This window comes from Chaetodon trifascialis, chromosome 2 (assembly GCF_039877785.1).
Source record: "Chaetodon trifascialis isolate fChaTrf1 chromosome 2, fChaTrf1.hap1, whole genome shotgun sequence".
NCBI lineage: Eukaryota > Metazoa > Chordata > Actinopteri > Chaetodontiformes > Chaetodontidae > Chaetodon > Chaetodon trifascialis.
Window position 1 is genome coordinate 26,060,215 of NC_092057.1, and position 26,859 is coordinate 26,087,073.

At 43.5% G+C, this 26,859-nt stretch overlaps 4 protein-coding genes across 5 annotated transcripts in view; 1 reads left to right on the forward strand and 3 right to left on the reverse strand.

Moving 5' to 3' along the window:
• Nucleotides 1–26,859, forward strand: part of cwc25 (CWC25 spliceosome associated protein homolog) — a 109,176-nt gene that overhangs the window by 62,605 nt on the left and 19,712 nt on the right. The gene's annotated exons all lie outside the window — the stretch shown is intronic.
• On the reverse strand, nt 708–6,281 carry LOC139350208 (uncharacterized). Of its 2 annotated transcripts, none has more exons than XM_070991450.1 (6): nt 6,091–6,281; nt 5,227–5,767; nt 4,972–5,112; nt 2,695–4,185; nt 1,440–1,515; nt 708–1,072 (listed from the first exon to the last, which is right to left on the reverse strand). In XM_070991450.1, the coding sequence occupies exons 2-5, from the start codon at nt 5,731–5,733 to the stop codon at nt 1,441–1,443; spliced, it is 2,214 nt and encodes a 737-aa protein (XP_070847551.1). In that variant the 5' UTR covers nt 5,734–5,767; nt 6,091–6,281; the 3' UTR covers nt 708–1,072; nt 1,440. The 2 variants fall into 2 exon arrangements, with proteins under 2 accessions (XP_070847551.1, XP_070847542.1); XM_070991441.1 differs by having other exon boundaries at nt 6,087–6,281.
• LOC139350347 (cyclin-dependent kinase 12-like) lies at nt 7,400–12,077 on the reverse strand. Its single transcript, XM_070991648.1, has 4 exons — nt 11,899–12,077; nt 10,168–10,843; nt 9,962–10,063; nt 7,400–9,203 (listed from the first exon to the last, which is right to left on the reverse strand). The coding sequence occupies exons 2-4, from the start codon at nt 10,801–10,803 to the stop codon at nt 8,031–8,033; spliced, it is 1,911 nt and encodes a 636-aa protein (XP_070847749.1). The 5' UTR covers nt 10,804–10,843; nt 11,899–12,077; the 3' UTR covers nt 7,400–8,030.
• Nucleotides 13,920–22,940, reverse strand: scrn2 (secernin 2). Its single transcript, XM_070988412.1, has 9 exons — nt 22,735–22,940; nt 21,893–22,055; nt 20,583–20,764; nt 19,891–20,090; nt 17,995–18,210; nt 17,727–17,892; nt 16,295–16,475; nt 15,046–15,202; nt 13,920–14,308 (listed from the first exon to the last, which is right to left on the reverse strand). The coding sequence occupies exons 1-8, from the start codon at nt 22,737–22,739 to the stop codon at nt 15,050–15,052; spliced, it is 1,266 nt and encodes a 421-aa protein (XP_070844513.1). The 5' UTR covers nt 22,740–22,940; the 3' UTR covers nt 13,920–14,308; nt 15,046–15,049.

The window sequence follows — 26,859 nt, forward strand, 5'->3', positions numbered from 1 at the left end:
GATTTTGTTCATTATTTCACATCGCAACAGAAATGGATGTTATTGTCAAAAGCTCATCTGAACACTGCGCTGCAAGCCCAGACTTGTTTGTCTGTAGAGGTGCATCAGTGCAGCGGAGATGGAAAAGGAAGAATGTATCTGTGGTGTGAACTTTACAATGCATAGATCGCCTCTCGTGTATCATGCTTCCAGTCTATTACTACGTCACACGTATGATATGGTGTGAATAAATGCTGACACATACATGAGTGTCATGGTGTCATTTCACTGGCAGAATTCATTACCTGCAGTCCTCAGATCAGTGCACTTCATCAGACGACCTACGTGTTAGAGTACCTGGTCGCAGCTAATGTAGCTTGTCACATGCAAAAGTACTGCTTTTGATGTGTAGAACTGGAGGTGTTCCCTTTTAGTGTTAGTATTTTAGTATGCTAATGTTAGCATCATGCCTCAATCCTCACCATGCAGATGCTGTAGACAGGACCTCGTTTATGAAGTAGAATTTTGTTCTGAACTAGAGTCACACGTGAAAATTCTGACCTGTTGGTGGTACTAGATTTAAAGTCAGGGGACCAACAGAAGTCCTTAGGTTTCATCCTCTGATGGGTGATTATTCTAAGATGTGTAATAAGAAATGACAACGATTCAAGCTAGCTTTTGCCAACAACAAAAAACATTCACGACTACAGTAAAAACAGTCTGCAATTCCACTTTTTCAAAGACTAGTTTACTCAGCATGGGAAGAACCTGACCATTTCTACAGGCTTAACCTTCTATGACAAAAAATATAGATTTATTCAACAGAGTTTAGAAAACATGTTGCTTCATCAAATTTCTACAGTACCAAGAGAAAAAAGGCGGAATAGAAACAGAGTTACAAAGTAGTGATGCTCACAGAAATGAGTAGAACCTGTAACGCAAACTGGCAAATAACAAACCAACAATATCCGTCACTAAATGGTCCGGTGACACAATGAACTGCGTGTGTTAATAATGTTAAACAGGAGGTCCAGGTGGTCTGTCAGAGCTCACAGCAGGCTCAGATTTAAGACACTCGTCACACTCCACAGATCTATGGAAGAAGAAACAGCTGGTGAGATCACACGGCAGTGACTCAATGCTGTTCACAAATTTCCAATTAAATCATCAAACAGATCAGAAAGAGTTTCATCCAAAAACAGCGTCCATTACAGAGATGTTCATTTCATTGTTATGGAGATTTAATTCTTAACAGTGATTTCAGAGAGGAAGACGTTCTGTGATGTTTTGTCGGTTGGAATTAGTTTTGGCCCCTAAACAGGGATCAATTAACGGAGCTACACCAGTGGAAAATTAGCTCACATTTCACTTGATGAGTGCTTACAGACAGAAGGAGTGCCACACACGAACACACAAGTTTCCAACTCTTCAAAGACACATGTCAAACTGTCAAAACTTACGTTAATCAATCTCAGAGGTGAGAGAGTTGACTGGCTGTGGGATTTTTTGCTTCACCTTCTGGTTAAATGCTTCAAGCTAGAAAAAAGAGAAGTGGAAAGAAAATCTCAGAATAGAGTCAGTGGAAGTGTCTTGTGATGAGGATCTTATCATGTTATGATGCCGTTTCATGTACAATGCGTATAGAATCCTTTAATGGTGCCGAGGCTGCACAGTCTTCCAAGTCATTGAAAATATTGGGAAATCTTTGACCTGTAGCAGGGTCAAAATATACACAGGCGCATGGGAACATAGTTCAAATACATGACTGTCCTGAAGATTCTGGCCTTTATCAATCAAGTGTCTCAGAATCAATTCCAGGAAAGTGGCTCCAAACCTAAAAACATGCCTCCCTCAGAGTAGCACTTTATACTATACACACACTTTCAGATGGCAGTCAGCAGCTGCAGTTTGAAACTTCAATGGAAAAATTCAAAATGCAGAAAACAGCACCACTCCTTTGTGTATGGGCCTTCAGCGTACAGGGAAATAAACCCTTACAGAGCAGGTTATGTTTGAAATAATATGAAAATGAATAAACATCTTCACTCTTATAATCATATATACTGAACAGCATTTGCATGAGGCTATATGTAACGCTGCCAATCCACTCAGCATGAATGAAATGATAATTGTATACATGAATACAATTGAAACTGCTACACCAGATCATCTAGTTCAGCTGTGTCACATCGTTGGCAGCCCTTCATCACAGTGCACACACAGTGATGTGTTACAAACAGACTGTGGTCACCTCTACGTTAAAAGCTTTTCTTCTTTTCCACAGTTCAACTCACCTTTAAACTACTTCCCACTCACTTATGCAGCCTATCTTTCCAGAAAGCTTTTTTCTGTATTGTTGCTGTAACGATGTGGACCTAACGCCTCCATCCAACGCCATAATCGTTCATCTTAATCTTAAAGCTGTGTGGTCGGGAAATAAATGAATCTGAGACACTTGATTTGTCACTGCAGATAATATTGACACTGACAGAAACAAATCGTCACTGACGCTCTTTCTTTAGCTCATAGTCATCAGTGAACGTCTCCTATGACTTATTTTCTAAGATGAGAAAGTTGCTAAATGTTTTGACTCCTGGTCAGATGGAGAGACCCTTATCACTTGCTGTGTGGCCACAATTTGGCATCAAATTCAATCTCTCTGATAAAACTTGATCATAGATGATTAGGACATGAAAAACCCAGCACTCCACCAACCTTTTTCCTCAGGTTTGCCTTTATTTCCTCCTCTGTTGGCTGCTGTTTTTCCTCATCTGACTGCTCAGCTTCCGATTTCTCTTCATCGCCCCGTGGAGCCTCCCCCCTCGCCTCAGAATCTGCGCTCTCTTCTGCTGCCAACTTTTGATTTTGACATAAAATGCTCCTTTCCCTACAAGTCTTTCTTTCCCTCCTCCGCCTGTAGCCTTCTGTGAGTTGCCTGTGACAGCTCTGAGCAGCTGGCTGCTTAGTGCGGACGACCTGCAGGCAGCGAGGTCCAGAGGCCGATCCTTGGCCTTCACTCGTAGACAGATCTGGATTCACAAATAAGTCAGCGTTCTGACGAGGCCAATGAAGAGGGTGGACCCCTCTGGAGCCAGGAAAGTGATGGAAGGTGTTCTGTGGATAAGGATGCCCCCTGGGATAAAGGGATGAAAGAATGGCACCCTGAGAATATGTCCAGTAAGGACCTGCAGCAGCGCTGTAAGAGTCACTGTGGTGGGCATTGTAGTGAGAGTACTGGGGCAAACCGTACTGTGGAAAGGCCGGAAAACCAACGGGGTGGGGGTGGGGGTATGGATGATTTTGTGGATATGGATGTTGGTAAGTGTGAGTTTCTCTGGAGTCTTGTCCGTCTGTCCCTCTGTCCCTGTGCGTCTGTGCTTTTTTGCTGTCCTGGCGTGCCCGTCCATCTCTGCTTCTGTCTCTCGAATGCCTGCGCCTCCGTTTTGAGCGTCTGTTGTGGGAGCGCCGATGGCGAGAGGGGCTGGAACTACAGCTTCTGGAGGTTGACCTTGAGGAGGAGGAGGAGGAGGAGGAGGATGAAGAAGAAGAGGAGTTCCTGTGCTGCTGACTCTCCTGTTCCCCTCTGCTGTCAGCCGTCACGCCGTCGTGCCTCTTCCCATACAGCCTCTCCTGAGTCCGGTCTGCTAACTTGCTCATCTCGTCCACTTCCAGGCTCAACCCCAGACTTTTCAGAATGTTCTGGAGCTGTGTGTGCTTCTCATCCACATTTGGTTTTTCGTCTTCATCTTCTTTCCTCTTCTTCCTCTTTCTCACTGCCGGGGGAGACCTGGATCGACTACTCGAGCCAAAACAGAGGTCAGCTCTGTCATTCTTCTTCTCGTCATCACCAGGTAGGGAGGGTCCCTCGTTGCGGCGTCTCTCTGGACTGGGCGAGTCAGTCTTCCTCTCTCCACTGTTGGTCTGACTGCGGTCCATAAGCGAGGCTCCGCTGTTCGATCGCTGGCTCTGGCACCTGAAAGGCACATCTGACTTGCTCTCCACAGCAGGGCACTGGATGTTCAGGAGCTCCTCGCCTAAAGACAGATCCTCACTGTCATCGTTGACAATCCTGCGGAGGAAGTCTAAGTCCACTCCTTCGTTGAGCACGCTGAGGAAGCGCTCGAAACCCTGGTTTACACTGTTCTCCTTCTTGGCTGGTGAAGTGACACTTTGGCTTGGAGGAGGAGGAGGTGTGACATCAGGGTCCTGGGAAAGGTCAGACATGCAGACACACTGCTTACTGTTTGAACATGAATTCCATGATACAGAAACTTAAAGCAGGCAGACCAAATGAATTGTTTTCATGGATTTTACAGACAGACTGAAGGAAGACATTCTGTAATTGACTTGTGCCTCATGAAAGTGAAAAGGAAATGTTACTCTGTCCAACCTGGTTAGACTGCCATCATGACTTTTACGTAAATATGACCAAGGTGCTCATTCACACATGCTGTGAGAGCAACATGTCAAATGAAAAGGGGTGTGTGTCTGAAAGGAGCCAACTGAAACGGCTTGTTACTTATTGGCGGACATGAAAGCTGATACTGGCCACACTGTACAAAAACACAAGGCAGTTACTGAGTAAAACATATATTCATGTGTATCTTCAATTGGAACCAACATGAAATTATGTTCATCTCAATGGATTTTTCCGAAAAGTGAATGTGATGACAAATTCATCCAAAGACATGATTTGTGTATGGTTGTCTTTAAGTGTCAGTGTGTCGTGGGTGTGTATCTCATGCAGTGCATGCTGGGAAAGGTTTCAGCCTCCAGTACAGGATAAGCGGGAATAGAACACAGACATATTGATGGTTACATTTGATTTGATTATTGGTCCACTTTTAACTGTATTCAACTTTGAGATGAAATGCTGATTTCAGGTGTGAGTTTGTCAGTTTTGTATATTTTAAGTTTCACTTGCATGATTATTCAATATAATGTCAACGTGATGGCTATTTCTCACAAAGGAGGGAATAAAATATGACAAACCTCCCTGTTTGTTGGCAAAGCACAGGGATCACGACGTCTCTGCCGCATCAGTGCCTTCACTCTGAGCTTCAGCGGATGATCTTCCTGCAGCAATCCACCTTTGCTCAGGCTGGAGTCCATTCTGTCTCTGGGAGAACAGACCTGAGCAACACAAAGTCAGGCAAAACCGTGTACAGTATTTCATCTGGTGAGCCAAAGTAAACTGATGGTCTTAAACAATTGACTGATGATCTGATCAATGAAACCATTACTCACCTCTGACAGAAAGCTGAAAGAATTTCGCTGATGCAAAATGACATTCACCCTCTCCTTAAGAGTGGCACCTTTGCATGGACCTGACTGCTGCTTGCAGGACAGGCCTGGAGGCGATGTCTCCTTCCCAAACGGTTCAACTTTTTTCAGAGCAATAGCAACTTTCTTACGCATTATCTGCTCCTCTATTTTTCTAAGCTCGTTCATCTTCCTCGACAGCTCTGGATCCTTGTCCTCCTGCATTTCAAAGGGTTCTCCATCAGGGCTCTCATCTTCTGACTCCCCAATGCAAAAGTTATAAGAGGGAGGCGTCAGTTCCCTCGATCCCAAATTCACTCCCATGACACTCTGTGGTTCATTATCAGTGTACCGTGAGTACTGGCAGCAAGTGTCCCAGTCATTACTTGATCTTGAGGTACTCTCCATGTTGTTATTAGCAACAGTGCGGTGACTTGGGTCCAGGTTTCTCTGCAGTCTTTCAATAGCATCTTGCCAGTCCAGTGGATTCATGCTTCAGCCAGTCTCTTACAGTTTCTGAAGCACTCTCTGTTAAGCAGAAACAATGTGGAGAGATGACTGTGGGTTAATGAACACAGATCTGTAAGCACACACTGACTGTCCCCACATTATAAAGACCACCTCTCTACCTCTCAATCTCACGAGCCTGTTGGCCAAGTACCCAGCTAGCAACTGTAATCATGAACCTCACAGCGCCAGACGAGAACTTCGCTTAAATACTGACTACTTTTGTGGAAGGACATAGCCTTTGAAAACCCAACCTCTAACAACCGAACTAACGCCAACTGACTGCATCTTCCTTTTTGATAGCTTAAGCTTTGCTTGGTAGCAAACAGACTGTTTACCTACTAAAGCTGCTCAGATGACTCGTTCCTCTGTCGCATCGCGGAAAAAATGTTTTGAAGCCGGTGCTTCGAAAACTAAGTTACTGAACTGCGAAATGTGAAAAGTGAGCTTTAGTGAGGTTTAAGTGTATGAGAAGACAAAACGTAGCAGTCCAAAATAGTAGCTAGCTCAGGCAGAGGGTCCAGGACTGCCCTCACTGCTTCAGCGGTGCTGAAAATGGATATTAACAGCGCCGCCTGCTGGATGGAGTACCGACACCGCAGGATGGCCCTGTACATGACACGAAAACAGTCACGACGACTCATGATACTAAAAAAAAAAAAAAAAAAAGACTCAAAAGACTCACGAGGCCTCTAAAAGCAGCTGGAGGCTGAGCACCTGAAGCTGTGTGGGGTCCCTGGGATGCAAAGTCAGGCTCTGCTTGACAGACACTCACTGACTCACTGCTTTTACTGACACCAATATTTCTGTGCAGCTGCCTGCAAACAGCAGTGATGGCCAAATTTTAAAAAGTGAAAATCTTTGAGGTCATTGGAGTGATTCTTTCTTCATTGTGTCTGAAGCAGTATCAGTTTTTACATCTACTAAGATCAAATCTTCACCATGAAGTTCTTCAGTTTCTAGTTTTTGAGGAGTGATGTAAGCATTGATTGACCTTCTGGTGCACTGTAATACCATGTGAACTTAAAATGGTCAGTAGACTCTCTAGTCTTTTTCAGGAGATCTGATTCCTTTCTGAACTTGTCTGAAGGTGTGCCATCAAGCTGAAATCAAACTGATCAATTCCAGCTTTGATAAATTATCATTTTAGTCATTTATCCAATACACAGTCAGTAACTGAATCACTTCGATCATTAGTCAGACATCTGACGAGCATGTCATTTTGTCATTTTACACACTAAATTATTAACCAAAAAGTCTGTAGATTAATCATCAATCCAAGAAACCATTAGTCCTAATGTAAAGTCCTCTTTCCCCCTCACAGGTTAACAATTGTATGGGAGTATACACAGACTGACTGGCAGTCAGCAGGGACTCCAGCTGCAGTGACACAATCTCAGGTCATCTTAAATAAGAATGGGATCTTTACTTATAAACAGAATACATGTTGTGGTGTTTCCCAACATCCTGATTTGTCATATTCTCATGTTGTAGCCTGCTATGTACAGGTTCAGGTCAGTAAAGTACAATGCATGCAGCCTGCCAAGAACATGCAACGTTGAGACTTTTGTACATGAACACCCCATCTGATTTTTGCACTGTAAACACAGTGGAGAACAACGTGTGCAATGAAACAGCTGTTGGGCCATTTACTTTGAATCAATGCGTTTAATATTATACAATTCAAATATTTACATGTGTACACAAAAGGAAAACATGTCAACCTGACAGAGAGAGACAGTGAAGTGGAGAGCACATTTTGTGATTGCAGGTCAGCCAAAACCCTCTGAAGACTACACACTGGACAGCGATGCTATTTCACTTGGCTTAAAAACCTGTATCCTACAAAAAGATCACTCAAGACAAATATCAGGTCAGCAGAAATCTGAATCAAATCACTGTGTTTAAACAAAATGAAGAAATCGATCAACCCCTTCTGCACACTGCATCAGTGTTTTTCTCTAGCAGGACATTGTGTTGTCGGTATAAGCACAGACTGAGCAAAGGACAAACCTCCAGCACCAACTAAAACTTCACTTGTGATCAAACAGCTGCTGTCTGTGTTGCTTTCATTGGTTTTATTGCTGCTGGCTGTTTGCAAGTGTTCTATTTTGATTTTCTCTAAGGTGGTGTTCACATGTGTGTGTCGTTATCAAAACAGTCATCTCTTAAGGCCCAACTGTTTACTTTATGAATATCTTATTATTCTTCAGAAGCAAAAGGTACTTTTTCGACCATGTAAGTCAGTTTTTAAGACAGGTTTTCACTGTACACAACTGTCTTCATCCGGGTTGTTTGGTTTCAATGACCTGCAAACAGCGGGGCCTTGACAGTGTTTTGGATTTCTGTGTGGTGTTCAGAGGCTGAATGGGCAGGTTAAAAAATGGGGGAGGATGACTCATGCGTTGCGGGAGTAGGTGCCTCGTTTGAGCGAGCACTGCTGGAAAGATGTTCAAAGGTGGGACACGAGGGAACGGGAGGAGGGGGGGCCGGCGAGGCAAGAAAAGCCCAGGTCCAATGTGGGGCAAGTTAGGAGGTAGAGCTGGGTATGAAAGCGCTGAGGAGTTTACTGGAGAGTACATCGGCATCACAGGTGGAAGAGATGGCTCTGACAAAATGTAAGGGGGATTGTGAGGGAATGCAGCAGTGCTTTCCTGGGAGTTAGTTTCACTTTTCTCACTCTCCTGCAAAAATCTATTGCTGCTATTCTGGCCATATTCAACAGCTTGATGTGCCCCCCTTACATCTTCCTGAGCACTATAGGACTCTTTTTTCGTGTAATATTCCTGAGTTGAAGGGCTACGACTAGACCTGCTTGATGATGATCTACTTTGCAGTCTTGGTGAAAATGGCCGCCTCGTGTCCCTTTCCCTACTCCCTCTACGATTGTGGGCCACATCACTGTCCTTCTTTCCATACAGTCGCTCCTGGATACGATGTGACATTTGGCCAAGTTCCTCAAATCCTAAATTCATGCCAATAGCCTCCAAAACACCCTGCATGTACCTGTGTTTGTGCTCTTCATCAGGTGTCAGTGTTGTTTTTTCCACCACTGAGGGAGACCCAGATCTACGGTTGGACCTGAAGTAGCCTCTTTCTCCGTCAGCCCTTTGCAGAGACGTTTCATCAGACAGGGAGCGCCCTCTGGGGCTGAAGGATCTGCGACGAGGCTGTGGAGAATCCGGTCTCTGTGATCCCTCGCTCTCTTTCCAGTGGCTGGTGTTTTTGTGGCTTTCGTGTTGCCTCTCACATCTGGGAGACCACTGATAATCTCCAGTGTTCATGAAAGAACTTGTAGACTGTGGTTGAACATCCACGTCTGTAGAGGGCTGAGTCACTATCTGGGTGAGCGTGGCAACATTCACACCCTTGTTGAGGACATCAAGGAAACGCTGGAAACCCTGGGTTGACTTCTTCTGCTCAGGACTTTGATGGGTGACATCACTCTCAAAAGACTGATGGGAAACACGGTTTAGGTATGACTATTAACTACAGTGTTTGCTTGTAAAAACACATGAGCACATGGAACAAGGTTTGGAACAAATTCATAGCCATCCAACACAATTCCCTCTAAAATTTCAACTATTACTTTAAAAATAACAGCACTTAGGAAAGTGGGGCCCTGTCTTGTTTTCTTGACTAAAAGAAGCATCTTTTAGAAGAATATGGTGTTTTTATTGGTTCCTTTTCATGCTGACAAACTGCGAGGACCTTCTCATTGTCACTCTCTATCACAACATGAATAAAAGCATGTAGTTTACTGAGCGTTATTCCCAAAAGTCTGCTATAAATCTGAGAGCTGTAAATATTGAGTTTGATCCAATATTTTTCATTATTGTATTGCATAGTATATTTTATAGTGCATACTTACATGTTAGCTCTACGATGAAATTAGTCAAGCAATGTAGGTCTGACAGCTGAATAGCTGTTCATTAAGAAACTATAATCTGCATCCATACAGCACTTTGTATGGTGTCCACTACATTTTGTATAGTACTGTCTCTATAGAGAGAGGAGAGTCAATATGGGTCTGGTGTGGCAGTATGGTTATGTCAGAATGATTTCACCTCAAGAATGAGCAAAACAACATTTTTGAGGCTAAAAAAAGAAAAAGCGAAAAATTGCTTTGTTTTTAATACCCCACACAGATCAGCCCACATCTCTCCCTGATGATGCAAGTGGTCCCTAATGACCACATGTACACTAAACTCACCTGTCCACCAGATGCATTCAATGGAATCCTTGTTCTCTTGAGACAACGATCCTCATGATCAATGGGAGGGCTGTCGTGCCTCTCTCTGGGTTTGGCGTAACTCTGTAAGGAGGAATCTTTTATTTATTTATTTTTTATTTTAACTACATTAAAAATAAACACACAACGCTAACACTCGTGCTAACACAGTGTTTAATGTGACATACCTTGGTAGAGTGATCTTGTGAACGTGTCCTCTCTTGTGAACGGTCCCAGCTCCTTTCATGACCATCTCTATCTTTGTAATATCCAGACAATCGTCTGCTAGTTAAATCATCACGTTGCTGCTTGTAGGTGAACTCCTCATGCCGATGTCTGTGTCTTGAGTCTTGTGTTGTCTTCCTGTATCTGAAATCTTCATCCTGTGGGACTGTATGTTTCAAATCCTTGGTTACGTCTGTACGCGAAAAACTGTCTGGTGACTGCCTGCTTGATTTATCCTCAGGCACTCGCCTGTATCTGTAATCATCTTCATCACCCTCTGTAAACCTTTGTCTCTTCTTTTCAAAAGCACCCCAATCAGGTGAAGACATGCGTCTCCTCACTGGGCTCTTTCTGCTCCTGTCTCTGTTCAGTGAGTCTCTACTGTACGGCCTCTTAGGTGAGTCACTGTACTCTCTACTTCTGCTTGTCTTTTGGGTGCTACTGTGTCCATCACCACCATATTTATGATAGGATTCCCGCTGTACATCTCTGTGAGTTTCACGCCATTCTTCCCGTCTGTCATCATAGCCGTCCCACTGCCTTGCGCTTCTGCCATTGTACTGCCGGCTGTGACTGTGCTCAGACCTGTGTGAGTACATTATCCCACAGCAACTCCAACAGCTGAATACCTGTCAAAGACTGCAGCAAAAAAAAAAGAAAATGAGCTTTAAAATAATGAGCTTAAGAATTCAGAAAGAGCGATAAGCCAAACTTAGATCAGGAAACAATCATTTATCTCACACTGACTTATTAATAAATGAAAGTGCTTGGTGCCTTACGAGCCCTAAAAGCATCATGGAGAATTCATGCATTACTCTTGACAGTAAATGTGTGTTAATCAAAGGATAAAAAAGAGACATTCAGCATCACTGTGGAACTCCATGACAGGAATGAGAGCTTTCTATCAGACCAGGCCCGTCAACAACAGGCCAAGGAGGACCCACAGTGCGCACATTAACCCTACTAAAGTTCCAGGAGGTGATCACACAGCTGTGCACACCTTCACCTGCTCAAGTGACCGGTTTGACTGACAACCTCAAGTCACTCTTGAGCATGTAGGAGTCATATACAATCATATAACACACGCAAGTATATATGTTTAATGATGCGATTCTAATAAGAGTCCAAACAGAGAACGGCTCCTTCAATATATTGAATGGGTGGGTAAATAAATAAATAAATAAATAGTTGTGTAGCTGGAATCATTAGGTCGATAGCAGAAGTCTCAAACGTATGTCCAAAGGTGTAGATTTTTTCACTCCAGATGAAAGACACACTTAATGATTTGAACCAGGCACTAATTATTCAAGAAATCGCCTCCTCAGGAGTACATTTCTTATCTTGAACGAGTTAGCACTGAGCTCTGATGGAACGGTTAGCAATGGCTTCAGTATCGTTTGACCTAGCTATATTAGCTCATGTTAACATTAACCTAGCTGGCTAGCTATACTAGCTCTTTGCGAGTAGTTGATTGCAAAGTAATGTTAACAAAGCAGAAAACGTCTAGCTATTCAACTTTAGCTAGTCTGAAGGTATCAACCTGACGCCATTGTCACATTAATTTTGTACTAAACCCTTCGTCCTGGTGTTCAAGTATATTAGCTGTGAAGTAAGCTAACGTCCAGGGGCAGCCTTTGGATAACCTATTAGCCACATTCAGAATAGCGTTAGGTAGCAACCTCATGTTAGAGTACCTTTTCCGCTGAACGACTCCACTTTCTTTCAGGGAGGGGCAGGTAAAATGCTGAGACAAGGCTTATCAATTTGTAAAAGTACTGGCAACAATAAACCGTCAAGCACTGGGCTAAATTTTGCAACTAAGTTTTCAGGCAGGCGATGCAGCCCGCCTCGCTGTGGAGCTGTTTGGTTTTCTACCTCCCGAGTCAGTCGCACGGGATGTAAGCTACCGCCACCTGCTGGATGGAGTGCGAACAAACAACACGTCCTCAGTCTTCTTTGGGTTTCGTTGGCGGCTGGGAAACCTGCTTATAGGCCCATTAGCGGCACCTACTGGGCTGGACAGTCAGGCAAACGATGTAACGCCAAATCGAAAATTCATTCTGTTGATGCAGACAGAAGGCGGGGAGCAGATGCATTTGTAATTCTGCCTTTTTCTCTCAGTCCCATTTTTCTATAAGTTTCATCTTGGTTCTATAATATTCTTTAAATCATATACTATAAATACTTTATTCTACACTATATTGCAGCATATACACTCTATAGTGTCACTTTCATGATCAAAATGACAAGTTGCAGGTTGTAGTTGCAGAATAGAGGATCATAAAGATATGCTGCCTGTAGTATTCCTATAACATTCCTATTTCTCTGATCATTCAGTAGCATCCATGCTGCTGAAAATACAGCCTGACCATTTTAAAACCATTTTAGGGGGGATATAGTTTTTACTATAGCTGTTGGTGTAACCTGGGAGTGGAGCAGGTAATGTGACTTTCCAGGTAAAGTTTATGCCGTTACTATGTGTTTTGAAAATTACCTGTGCAGGCTAAAGACCAGAAAGCTTTAACTGCTTTCTGGTCCAAAGAAAGGTGTTCAAATTCACAAATTATAACAGAGATGCACCTTATTATAGAAATAATGTATAGCTGTATGCCTTTTTAATTACAATAGACATTTTGACATGTCACGGCAGGAAAAGAACAGCTATAATGAATGCGTTTCAAAATCCTGGTATCGCATATGCTGGTTCACTGTCACACTGTCATGGCTCACTGGGACACTGGAATAGAGCTGAGCCACTATTAACATTTTTAATAACACTTGTCCCCTCTTCAAGGCACATTGTGTGCTGTGAAAAAAAAGCCTATTCTGTTTCATTTTCACTCAGCTGTGCCCACATTCAACATAAAGTAAAAAATGACCCAGAGCCAGCAGCTGGACCCATTTTTCAAAGTAATAAGGTGTTAGTAATCACTCCAATGCTGTACATTACTTTGCATTTAATGTCAAGGAGGTAGCAGCCATTCATTTCTATATTTGCAAACCATTTTTTGTCACACAAAATTCAAAATAATGCATACTCCACTATCATTCATTTCAAAGTGAGACAGAGTGATGATGAAAATAAATTAAAGGATGGAGGCAGAAATTAGTAATACTAATTAATAATGTGCCAAACACAAAGGTTTTGGTCAGCAATCACTGATTTGTGTGGCTGTGATCACACATCAGACACGAGGGAGAACTGTCACTCAGCGAGAACAGAAAGTTCAGAGAGTCGAATGAGTGAGCTGTGATGCATATTCAAAAGACTGGGAAGAGACCTTTAACTACTAATATCAACTAATACTCAGTAGATCAGAAATGACAAAACAATAAATCCCACTGGATATCATGTCGCTTGGGAATGGTTGGATTTATGTTGACAAAATCAACACAACTCAGGGTTAATGACAACAGCTCTGCTGAGTATTCGGCTTTACTGGCATCTGAAATGAACAATCACAGAGCAGGAGATGAGTAAATGCTGTTTTCTTAACTTCACTGACACGCAGCCCCTAACCCTCACTGGGCTGGCTTATGTCACCATTCTGGAGAAGCTTTAACCCCACACACTGAAATGGAGAAATGGACGGGCTCAAAAGAAGAGATTTACAAATTTAACTAACTTAAAAAAATGTGATGTCGCACTCACATTACCAATACCTGCAGCCGCACCACCAAGGTGGCCAGAAAGCTCACAACACACTCAAGACAGACTATGCACATTCTTTATTAGATCCTTCCCTACAGGTAGCCATCAAATGACAGCCCATTCATTTGCAACAACAGACGAAATGTTAAACAAATGCCATATTCACAGTATTTGTGCAACTTCTCACAGCTCTACATAGACGCCCGTGTAGTCTACATCATTATACTCACTAAATAGGTGCAGCCATTGCTCCCTGGGTGACAGATGATTAAAATGTTCCAATCACATGTGTAGTTAAGACAGTTAGTCTGTGTTAATGATGGAATGGTGTCAGAGATGTGTGTTGTGTGAGTGAGGCGGAGGCCCATCTGACGAGGAACACAGAGTTTTTATCAGTCCCAGGGCCTTCTCCTGTGAACCGTGCGAGCGCTAGGGATGTCCACCTGAGGGCGCTGTAACAGAGGACAGTTACACACGTTAGGCATTTAGTCTCAAGGGATGTTTCCAGATATGCATGCAAAGTGTTAGAGCAGCAGGAACATACGCAGAGACACCAGAAACGTGTAAGAATCAGAACCGAGTTGTCATTATGGCTGCAACCTTTTGATCTTACTGCATAACCGCAGATAGGCTGTCACCCTCTTGTGTTTGTTTTGATGTGCTCTTCAGGAACATTGTCAAAGAATTGCTGGCGCATGCCAAAAATGCACTGGAGGACAAAGGATCACAATCAGGTCTGTTCAGATTTCAGCAGTAAAAGACAGCTCTGACTGGTCTCATACTCAGTGAGCAGGCAAGATATTTCAACCATTTGTGCCTGCAGTCTGTTCCTTTGTCACAGACCAGCACAGGCTCTCAAGGATCTTGAAAATCATAATGAAATTGGGTTTGAATCAGGTGTGATTAAGTAGTGTGCTCCTATGACGGACTGAGAAAGCGGAGCTCTCCACCCCTTTAAAGTGCTTTTTACACAATTTACCTAATTTTCTTCTGGTTTATGACCTGAGCCTAGACAGATAACATATTCTGTAACATGCAATGCTACTGGATGTCATCATATTTTGATCACAGTCATGCATATTCATCACTTTATCACCTTTTTAAAGTTGCAGATAGAAGTTTTCCCTTAACAGCATTGAGCACATTCATGCACAGTACAACACCAAATGAAGCTCCTGAAGCCTCCCACCTCCTCACTGGTAGAACTTAATCTCTGTGTCCACGCAATCGAAAAACAAGTCCCCCAGCTCGTCTCCTGGTATCTCTCCATTCAGCATGGCTGCAATCTCGCTCAGACACTGCGACTCCAGCTCCCTCAGAATCTCATAGATGGCTAAACCTTCGTCCTGACACAGACAGAAGAAGACAGACAGACATGTCAATAATGACGGTAACACCTGGGTCAAATAGTACTTGCATATATGTTTTAACCTGCTTAAGCAGTGCACTCATTTGATTCAATCCTAAACTATGGTCAAGCCCTGGTATGTCATGTATTTACTGAACTAGAATCCAGGTCCCGCTCTCGGCTTGGTGAAAGTCTCATTCAACCAGAGACGCAGACTTAACGACAGCAGTTGCACACCTGCTATCATACACCTTCATTTAACTGATTTGTACAAAGAGGAAAATATGCAAATGAGATGGCTAATGTTAGCATTAGCATGCCGTGTAACTGACGATATTAAGTGAAATGCTACAGACTTCATTACACTTTTTCTGCTGTTCCACTATGTTTTAGCATCGACCACACTCACTTGAACGTTTTACAGCTGTCAGTATCTATTTCCTTTTGGAATTGCATTAGTGTCCATCAACAACACACTATTACTACATACCGTATACTTCAGTTTTCACTTTTTGTGTGAATGCACAATACTGACATACTGAAAACCTGCTTTGAATGTGAATATAGAATGAAATTGAGAATTTGACTGCATCTGTAAATAGCACACTGCTCTTTCTGTGACTGTCAATTTATCTTATGCTACCTCAACTATTACATCATAAGCTCAACGCAGGTTTAAATTTGACAGTGATTCAACAAAAAAAACACGTTATCTCAGACAGGATAATCAGCTGAACAGCCTTGATGGAGAACGTCACTTCAACGTTCTGAGGCACTAATACCTCCCAGCGTTCTCATGTTGGTCTTTGGTTGCAATGTAGTCATGACTGAAACCCTGCTCTTTGGCTCTGGACGTGTACTTGGAGCGTGTTTATGTTTAGTCTACGCTCACAACAAGTGTCTTGTCTGCACTGACTGTGAGGTCCTGTTGTGTTTTGCTCTGCGCTGGGAGTGTCAGTCCTGAGCTGTGCCACTCCTCTGTAATTAATCAGCAACCAATGACCAAGTTGAACACTCAATAAAATAGTTTGGAATGAATGGGAACTTCCAGCAGGACTATCATTGACCTAGGTTGTCCATCAGTGCCCACCGGGTTGGTCTCCATGTTGTTGAGCGCCACCTGGTGGGCCTTGTACAGGTCGTGTCTGCGGTCCACCTGGCTCTGAAAGCGAGGCTGCTTCCTGACAGGGTCGTCTGGGCCGAACTGTGGGGAGACCACCCTCAGCACTGGGGTGAAACAGTCCGAGAAGATAAAAGGCTTGAATATAGACCTACCAGGGTACGGGTGGGGTGGGTTGACAGGGAGAGGAAGAGCAAAGAGAAAAAGGAAGACTCAGAAACTCCAAAGTGGAGACAGAATGCAGGAAAAGCAAAGTTCAGGAGAGGAGCAATATTGAGTTGCAACAGTAGGCATTTGAAATTGAAATGACTCTTCAATGACATGAAATCTAATGTCAGTACATTTTGCTGTAGCTGATCGATCAGTGTAAAAGCCATTTCTACGCTAGGTTTGGAGGCTGTTGACTTTTCACTGTCTATTCCATGCAGCTATTGCTGCCCGTGCTAACAACTTTTTTTCGGATGCCACAAAAGCAAAACACATCACTTCCATTGCAGGTTGTTTCTCCAGACAGGACATACCAGACAGCCTAACAGCATGCAACTGAATTTAGAAAATTTGGGAAGAATGCAGAGTCCAACATGTAGAACATGTTTGCTCTCTATTGGTGGGAGGACCTGGGGGGAAACGCCAAAGTAGCAGTGGCATATTTAAGCACTGCAGCGGTCTCAGCGGCCATTGAAGCACCATGAAACACATTGTGCAACATTTCAAACATACAGGAAATAAAGCACCACCTATGCTTTATTTTACAGGGCTGTAATAATTTCTTGAAAGTTTCCTGGAGAGAACTGTGTAATTTCATGCTAACTACATTGTTCTTACGTAACATAGAAACAATGTTCTGAGACAGATGTTTTAGTCAGTTCATTTAGTCGATCATTCATTTTCCTGGAAAGAACTGCCCCATTTAAGTTGGAGTAAACACAGTGCATAAGGAAAGTTTTCAGAACCTTTCAAGTTTTACACATTTTATCTCACATTCACAAAGTTCTGCAGGTGAACTTTGTGTTCATTTCAGCTGCAGTTCACTGACCCACAACCTCAAGGTTACTCTCCAGCTGAGCATTGGGAATTACTTGGAAGTGCATCAATCAACCTCTCTCTACTTTCCCAATCCACATGCTTCTTTACATTTTTAACTTTTTGTTTAGCTGATTTCTGGTCTAAAAGAGAACAGCACACACATAAATATCATATGAATGCCGCCACTGTTTGTCATTCAGGCTTTTCCAATACTACTGCAGGGCTGCATGAGAACAGCACGTTGAAAAGCCTTCATGTAAAGGGAGCAGCATAGGATTGTATTTACAGCAGTTCGTATGTCAATATTTTGTTGTAGAAATGAGTTACTGTAGTCTTAAATGATGTTGATAATCTTGAGGAATTCTTAGTGACATACCTGGACGGGTCTGGGGTGGCAGTGAAGAAGTGGATGCAGGGCAGGCTGGTGTCTCTGGGTAGGACAGACACCATGCTGCCTGTGGTGCAGAAACCTCCAGAATCCATGCAGATGCCACTGGGCTTGTCCCTCAGAATGGACATCATCACCTCTGCCGTCACTGAGCCTGAGACCAGACACAGCGTGGCAAAGTAGATGAGTGTTAGACGGTTCTCTCAGGCTGATGTCCAAAGGCATTTTGGGAAATACAGGAGAGGAGCACCCTCACCATCATGTTGCTGGAGTAGCTCTGTGCCTCCTTTGTAGCGCTGTTTGGCCAGCTCCATCCTGGCAGGCGGGCTCTCGGGGCTGAACACCTGAGAGAAGTTGAACTCTCCCTCACCGTCCCACCAGCCCTGAGCCTGGGCCACGCTCCGCAGCTCCGGGTGCTCTGCCGAGACCTCAGCACCGATGGTCAGCTGATTGGAGATGTTCTTCACACCCTCTGAGAAGACAAAGCAGCTGTTAGCATTTGAAGATGAAGAAGTTTTGCCTTTTAAAATAAGACACAAGTCTCCTGTTTGGGAGTGCAACATTTGCCACATTTTCCACCAGAAAAACATGCTGTTTATGTAAGGCATGCTTCTTTGTGTTGTATGCGCATAGACACTGAGCAGAGCAGCTTGCAAGGTTTATCTCCTCTTGACAGAATGATCCAACCCCGATGAATGAGCGTCTCTTCACCACAATTTCAGGATTCCCTGAATTATATGACACATCTCTATAAGCTGTGGTCTCATGTTGAAGAATGAAGAATGAACAAAGAGATCTGAATTGGCTTTATTTACTTTGTAGTTCAGCTTCCCACATTAAAGAGCAAATATGACTCATGTAAGTATTTAAATATTTCGTATGGATTTTCAACACTCCTGTGTGGTTTAGTGTTTATTTGCTCTTTAAGGCTGATTAAGAAGCCGCGCACTCAATGCATAACTTTAGTCTACTGTAGCCTTAGCCCTGCAGATGCTTTGAGTCATGCTAGCGGTGTGGTAGAGGTGGTCTGCTGGTTGGTCCACAGCTGTGCTGCACACTGAGCTGAACTCAAGTTTCTCATTAAGTACTGAGTGGGTTTTCATGTCAGCCTTTGGTGATGCCTTACATTTTCATCTAGCACCGCCATCAGGTCAAAATTTCAGGTTGACCAATACTTCGGTTGATGGCCAAATACATGAAAAACACACATTCCCATGTGCCTCGGCTGTACTTTCTGTGTAGTGCTAATTAGCAAATCATGCCAACATTTTAATCTAAGTTATTAATGGTGGTAAACATTACACCTGCTAAATAGCAATATGTTAGCATTGACACTGCCATCATGATAGCATGCTGACGTTAGCATGTAGCTCAAACCACTGCTGTGTCTGGGTACAGCCTCACAGAGCTGCTAGAAAGCAGTCGAGTCAAAGATAACTCATTCACTACTCTTAACAGCAACATTTTTCTCAACAGTGCAAAGTAAACTGACATTTCAGATACTTACTGTCTCAGAGTTCTCAGTATTTGACCTCTAGGTTGTACAATCCAATCTTATTCTGTATTCTTAGTACTTCGTAGTTTTTGGTTGTATGTCCCCCCTAGAGGAGGGGTCCCTCCTCAGTTACTCTTCCTGATGTTTCTTCCATTTTTAGCCAGATAAAACTGCTCAAATCGCTTGAGACACACATTACAGGTGTACACACACACACACACACACACACACACACACACACACACACACACACACACACACACACACACACACACACACACACACACACACACACACCCTAATGGTGCATGCTGTTCATGCCACAGCTTCATTTTAGCACAGTCAGGCGAAAAACAAATAAGTGTCCTGTACTGACTGAAGTCAGACTGCTGGGTGTGCTGGGTATTGAAGTATGTCAGGAACAAATTCAGGATAGAAATGTTCATGAGAAACAACTGATGAACTTGAAGCTACTTGCTCTGTACTTGAAGAGTACAGAAAAGAAGAATACAGAAAGTTTTGAGCAACAGTCTTCAGTCATTCAATTCTACATATAGCTGCAGTTCTCCTCTCAGTGTGTAAGCATACATTAACAGCTCAGCACCCATTGGACTAAATGAACTGACCCCACATGCACCCTTCACTCTGCATCCTCACCCGTGACCTTCTGCGCCACCCACAGCCGTCCAGCGGTTTCCAGGACCCAGGCCTCATTGCGGTCCACCAGTAGAAAGGTGTTGTGGTAGCTGAAGGGTGCAGGATCCTCCCTGCACTGTCCCCCCTGGCCATGCTGCTCCAGGAGGCCGGTGATCACTGTCAGCGCCGCCCAGGCACTGTCACCACGCTCCAACCCCAGTCTGACCATCAAAAGTCATGCTGCGTTACTGCTCTTTATAAGCATCAGTTGCACAGTCATAAATGTGAGTAAGTTATTCATTAATGCCAACAACTCTTTCATCATCATGTATTTATCTCCTTTTATCTTTTTATGAATTCACTGTCTGATCAGTTAGTCTTTCTAACTCACCATGAGGACCAGTGGAGTTTGTTTACATGCTCTTCTGCCATGTGTCATAGAGGAAATGCTACTGTAAGTGCTACGCTTCAACGGTACTTACTACACCTGTCAAAACATGCTTGTGACAGTCTGCACACCCTTCTGATCAAAGCCTGAGAGGATTAACTTAATACTTCGACTGAATATCCAGTACCCAAACTGTACTTAATGAGGATGCAATAGCTGCTCCCATTGGCTCGGAAGATTATTTTTTCTTTGTTGCTAAAATTGGCTAAGCTGTTTATTATCCATATAGTTCTTTTTTTAGTGCCAAAAGGTTTTCAATGCTCACCGGACCAGGTCCATGCCCAGCAGAGCCTCTCCTGGAGCGATGGGCTCTCGGGTCCACACAGCCTCATTCCCAATACACACTCCCTGGTCGTTGGCTCCCATTTCAGCGCCCCACATCCAGGCAGGTTTGCTGAGGACGAGAGCGTGAGTCTGCTCCACCTGAGGGATCTGGATGTATGTGCACTGCAGACCACAATGAGTGATCGAGAGACAGTTAATATTAAGGTCCAAGTTTCAGAGTGATATGTATCTGCTTCAGGACAAATGTTGCAATGGACAGAAGTTCCATGAATCTGTCAGTTCACGGCCACTTTCCAAATCAGTGAAAAGCAAAGAGCAGAATTACATCCTCTTGCCAAATATAAATGTATTTACCAATCCCTGAGTTGTGTGCAGAATGCAAAATCTTTTGGATGAGAAGATGAATATATTCCCTAAAATGATCGTTTTTTTCCCACTCGTACCACTTGTGGGTTTAGTTTTGCTTTAATTTGCCCAGGTTTTGAAATATCTACGTGTATGAATGCAAGTTAGTTGGTGCTACTGAGAAAATTAAAAATGTTTACACTTCAAATACTCAGCAGCACCATCTTTTTAACAGACTGCTCCTGTTACTCCTGTACCGTATCTGGTGCTGACTTAGAGGAAATTAGAGTGTGATCTTTGAAACAAGACCCATTTTCTATCTGTGCTAACAGCTTCAAGCTCACCCTTCAGCTTTGGTGCTGAGGCTTTCATGGACAGAGCAAGCTGTCAACAGTTGTGTAAAAAGTAGTTAAATGAAACTTGTTTACAGCGAGGACTGTGTGTTATCCTGTGGGCAGGACACTGTTTCTGAAAAGACACGTTACCGCTGATTGTATGAAGGTGATTTTTTTTTAATGCTGGGAGAACCACAAACAAAATACAGCATCATTCCTCTCCTCTGTGGATAGGCGGAGGCAGAAATCTCAAACCTGGCCAAACAAAACTAAGGCTGCACAACTGAGGGGTGAAAAGGAGAAAGTATTTAATCAATGATTTCAAACTTTCCCTTCCCTTAAAAATTAACAGGAAAGAATGTTTCTACATAAAGACCCCATGTAAATATTCTACCATTCTGTTTCACTGTGCCCTCTCAGGCACAGTTAGTTTGTACAGTACGTTGAGCAAATTTATAATGTGAATCTCTTTATTTTGAATTCATTTTCTGCAATGCAGCAGAGTGTGGAAGTGCACAGTGAATCAGTCAGCATGTGATGCATGAAGCCTGCTGTCAGTCAGCTGTGCCAGCAGCAGCAGCAGGGCTGTGGGAGTTCAGGGCTGCTTTACCTCCAGCATGGAGCCTGGAGGGTGAGACGCTGCAGGGTAGTGGGCCACCTCCTGCACCTCATCCCGGGGACGGTCGGAGTTCTTCCCAAAAATCACATGGTCATCGCGAGAGCCGGGGGGCAAGGACACAAAACAATCACATGACATGGGAGCCTGTGCCATCCTGCAACAAAGAAACAGCATCAAAAATGGGTGGGAAGCAGAAGTGTGGCTGGATGTGGCGGAGGAATTAAAAGTGCTGTCAAATAAGCGCTCCTTCCACCAAGTAGCCAGCTCATGTAAACAACCTGATTTCCAACTAATTAAGAATCTGACAATGTGTTTGACACCCAACACAAGTGAGCCCACGCCCTGTTTGACCATAATATGCATGTGTGGAGTCAGGAGGACGAGTCTCCTTCCATTCCCCACCCAGCTTTTTGCACAAAGTCAGACCGAGCCGGTGCACTGCCCATCCCTTTCACACAGGGATTAAGAGGCAGTCTTGTGCAGAGCACTTTATTGACTGTAATCTTCACAAATCCGACCGCTACGTTGCTCTATTATCGCTCTCGTCTCACATTTGTGACCACGAATCGCTTTCGATCCGGAAACTGTGTCGCCGAAAGTGCGTTGATCGCAGCTGCAGGCTGTGGCGGAGCTCGGAGTGAGATCAGTGTTTGTTCCGGAGATAAGGCCCGACTGAGCGCACTGACACCCGCCGCCTCTTTCCGGAGCGGCGACGCGCCTGTCGCTGCGTGTCAGTGCGCCGTTTTCGGGGGGTTCAGTAAAAGGGTGAACTTCAGGACTAACAGTGTGTAAACTAGAGCTAGTCTGTGAACGCGGCTGTAGAAAATGTTTACCTCATTTGCAATGGTGAGAGCGGACGGCCGGCTGCGAGAAGGCAGGTTGTAGATACCGAGTCACGTGACCGAGAAATCCAAAGGTATGTACTTAAAGGTCTCGTCTCGTCTGGCCACAAGCACAGCTCACCGTCTCCCAAAGCGTCCAGTCCACACCTGTGAAAAGCTGCACAGCAGGCCTGATGATGATGTACCTCTTCATCATGAGTCTGCCTCCCCTTCGCCTGTTTGTCAGGGCTGTAAACCCACAGCCAGCCCGGGTTAGAGAGTCCCAGAGTCCCTGCAACACACAGACTGCAACTTATTACAATCCAGTGTCACTGCTCACAACTTAACAGCAAAGAAACTCTTCCTCGCTTCACTCCTGCCCTCTCACCATATCCACTGTAAAATAAGAGTATATAAAACTGTAATTATATGCAAAGTATTTGTTTCGCCATACTTGCTGATTATCAGCTTCACTTAAACTCATGAGTTCATGTCTGCGTGACTCAAAGTGATGAGCTGGACAGACGTCTTACCTTGCATTCACTAAAGTAAACAAATTAACATTTTCATAAGAAACCTGCAAGAGGGGCACTCCACCCATTTCAACATGAAGCTCAGACTGCTCCTCAGAGTTCGGCTCAGCCTGTGGCAGCACCCTGACGGCTTCTGTAGGGAGCTTTACAAAGGTTGAAAAAATATAACCCTGATGACGCCATCAGGGTAGGATTGTATGGAGCGGCATTATGGGAAATGTAGGATCCAGTGTTTTAGGAGTTTGATACTAGAGACTATTCATCTTAAAAATCTGTCTCTTGGGAGTCCCTTAACAGCAAGTACAATACTTAATCACTGGAGTGGCCCTTTAAATTGGTCTGTTTTCCATTAAATCATTGAATATATGGATTCATGTTCTGTATTTTACATATTTTGTACTCACTTAACTCACCTCCACCTTTGTTTGTACCTTATTAAGTACTAGTGAATTATGTAAACCTTTACTTTAGTTGAAGTATCCAAAGCACCAACACACAGTCCATTAGAGAGTCTTGCTGATTCACTTAAAAGCAAACTAAAAAGAGAAAGCAAGTGATCTGTGTCTGGAAGACGATGGACACCAACCAAAGGGGTTTTTCATGGTCATTAATAAAGACTACTAAAGTAGTTTTTCTTTTATATATTTCTGGATTCTTATTATTGATACACAGGTAAGCTAGTATTTAATGCTGTAGTTTATAGCAGTGGAGTTAAACATGACTACTAGTTTACTTCCTGACTGCATCATATTTTGTAAGATGACTGTATGTTGTGCATGAAAAATGGAGTTTATATGTTGTATCTGTTCTTTTTGCAGTGTAAAGAGTCTCCTCTTTTCTGAGTCACAGTTTTTGGCACGGTGAAAACCACACTACTGCTTTTTACCCGTACTCTGGATCACATGTTGGCTAATCAGTGTAATTAAAGTTGGGCGAATTCCTGTGTGTCAGTGGGTTTATCGAGTGGGTGTCTCCCATCGCTGGTGTTTCATTGAATTATGTCGCTGACACTTCCTGTCTGTGGGCTCAGGCTTTCCAGACACACACACTTACCAACACCTTCCACCTGGGTGTTGCACTTCACTTCATTCCACAGTCAATTTAACAGGTCGAATCACCCAATTATGAAAAAAACATATTTTCAAGCTTACCTCTGGTGGTATCTGGCAATGTAGATTTACTTTTAGTTTAGTTTGTCCAGGAGATTTCTGCCTCCACCACAATAAAGTGGAGATGAATGGATTTTTGGGAAGTCAAAGTTATCAACTAGCTAGTAAATAGCACAGCATTTAGCTGTTTAGGAGTTGGTGGAGAGCAAAAGCAGAGCTAAAAGAGAACGAATATTGGACTTACATTCATCTGGTGTCCAGAAACGCTAATATAATAAAAATAAATGCTAAGTCTTCTGTTAGTGTAAATAAGCAACAGGTTTGTCATATCAGCTTAGATCTTTTGTACTCACAGCTTGCTGTGCTGCCTCAAGTAGCCAAAAAAATTAAATGAACTGCCCCAAACAAAAGCTAGCTAAAGCTAACCGTTGATTTCTTCACTGAAAAAACCCTTCCCAAACAGAGCTAACATGAATACATTATTTCACACTGAATCATGAGGTAAAAAAGAGAATTCAGTCTGATTATTAGGCTGTTTTGGGGTTTGTTTGTTTTTTTACTTTTTTTAATGCTGTGAGCAATGTCAACTGAATTCATCTCACTTCCACTGTATTGGGACGAAGGCAAGAAACTGCACGTTGTAATTAGTTACTGCAGGTAATAAACCACATATGTTTTCTGCTAACCATTTGTTTAACTGACATCTTTCTTCTCACCCTCACATTAATTCTGGTTGCCTAGCAGTGAATTGACTACATGGAGTGAAACTAATAACCTCACCTGTGCTAACAATAGATTGTCATTATGTGGATGCTAAAGGCTAGTTCTGACTCTAATCATGTAAACCTGCCCAACTGCATTGCTGTGACTGAAAGCATTCTCAGTCAGTCATTCCCAACAGCAGACTGGTGCAGCTACTGATCATCAATATGCATGTCATTGGGCCCCGTTCTTGAAACTGACTCATGCTGCGTCTGTCAAGTTTGGTGATGCAAAGAGTTTTATGGCAGTAGTTTAATAACAGTTCGCATGCACATCTATAGGCACAGGAAACAAGGAGAGCCAATCTAGCCTCTTCAAATGTTTGACTAATGCTTGTGTTTTGAGATTCAGCACCTGGACCCTATCGGTGTTCAGTTATGCCCAGATTTGTAGGAGGTGTTGAGTTCTTTTTTGAAGCAACTTGGTGGTGAGTGGTGTTCACTTGTGGCTCAGTTGGAATGCTGAAGGCAACACGACTGAATTCTTGAGCGATTTCTGAGGAGACAACCTGTTACCTGAACAGCACTTGGCTACTTCCACACCCTGTCCGGCCTTTCATCTCCCGGAGCGTGCTGACAAGCACCGCACATCCTGTCTGTCCTTACACACAAACAGTAAAAACACCAAGAGAGGTAAACACCCACCTGAGCCAAAGGCAGACACACCCAAGGGAGAGCTCGCGCACATGTACAGTACACACACACACGTGCGCGTGCACACACACACACACTCACACACACACACACACACACACACACACACACCGGCACAGAAACAAGCACAGACAGAGTGAAACTAAACGGGTGAATGAAAAACAAAGCTTGTAAATATCCTACACCAATAAAACAAATCAAGTCGACATCAGTAGTGTCGACTGATGAAGTAATAAAGAATGCAGATTAAATCAAACCAAGATTGGCCTCTGCTTTTCCTCGAAAAAAATGATTTTTTTTATGTTAACGATCAGTTCCAGTGTGGCAAAACGGTCGAACCATTTGCAAAAAAATCATCTGAAACAGTGGAAATCTGGAAAAGTGTATAAGTTCAAAGATTTCATCAACTTATCACTGCTGTGTCTCAGCTCACTGTGACATATTTTCAGCCTTGGTGAGCTCACATATTGACACACACGTACAGCGCTAAGCTGAAGACCCCTCCTAGAGCCACGCAGGCGTCGTGGGCCTGGTTGTGAGCCCTGCCATGTGAAGCAGAGGGCCGGTCGGAGGAAGATGAGGGGTGTTATGGGACGGAAACAGCTGGTGAGAAGCCCAGAGGATATTAATCTGAGGGGGGAGACAGGATGGCAGGAGAGGCCGTCTAATAAAGCATGGTATTACTGCTGCAAAGGTGTGTGTGTGTATGTGTGTGTGTCTGTCTGTCTTCCTGGAGGATTACGGGTGAGCCAGAAAAAAACGCTGGGTGTCTGTGTCCATCTGGCTACAACCAACTTTATGCTCTAAATGTAAGACGTTCCCACATCTTCTCACAAATCTGAGGACATTTTTGGGTTCAGTGCTCATTTTATGGCTGTTAGGAAATCTGTGATCATCTCCAGTTCATTTGATAAATCCAGCGAGGCACATTTCAACTTTTACAACCCTTCACATACACAGGAATAAGGGTTTTTGAAAATTAGATAAAATAAAGCAATCCAAATTTTCTCTGAGCAATTAAAGTTCCGGTTAAAAGGCAGAGGTGGAAGATGGGAGGGGAAGCTGGGCGGCATCAGTCGC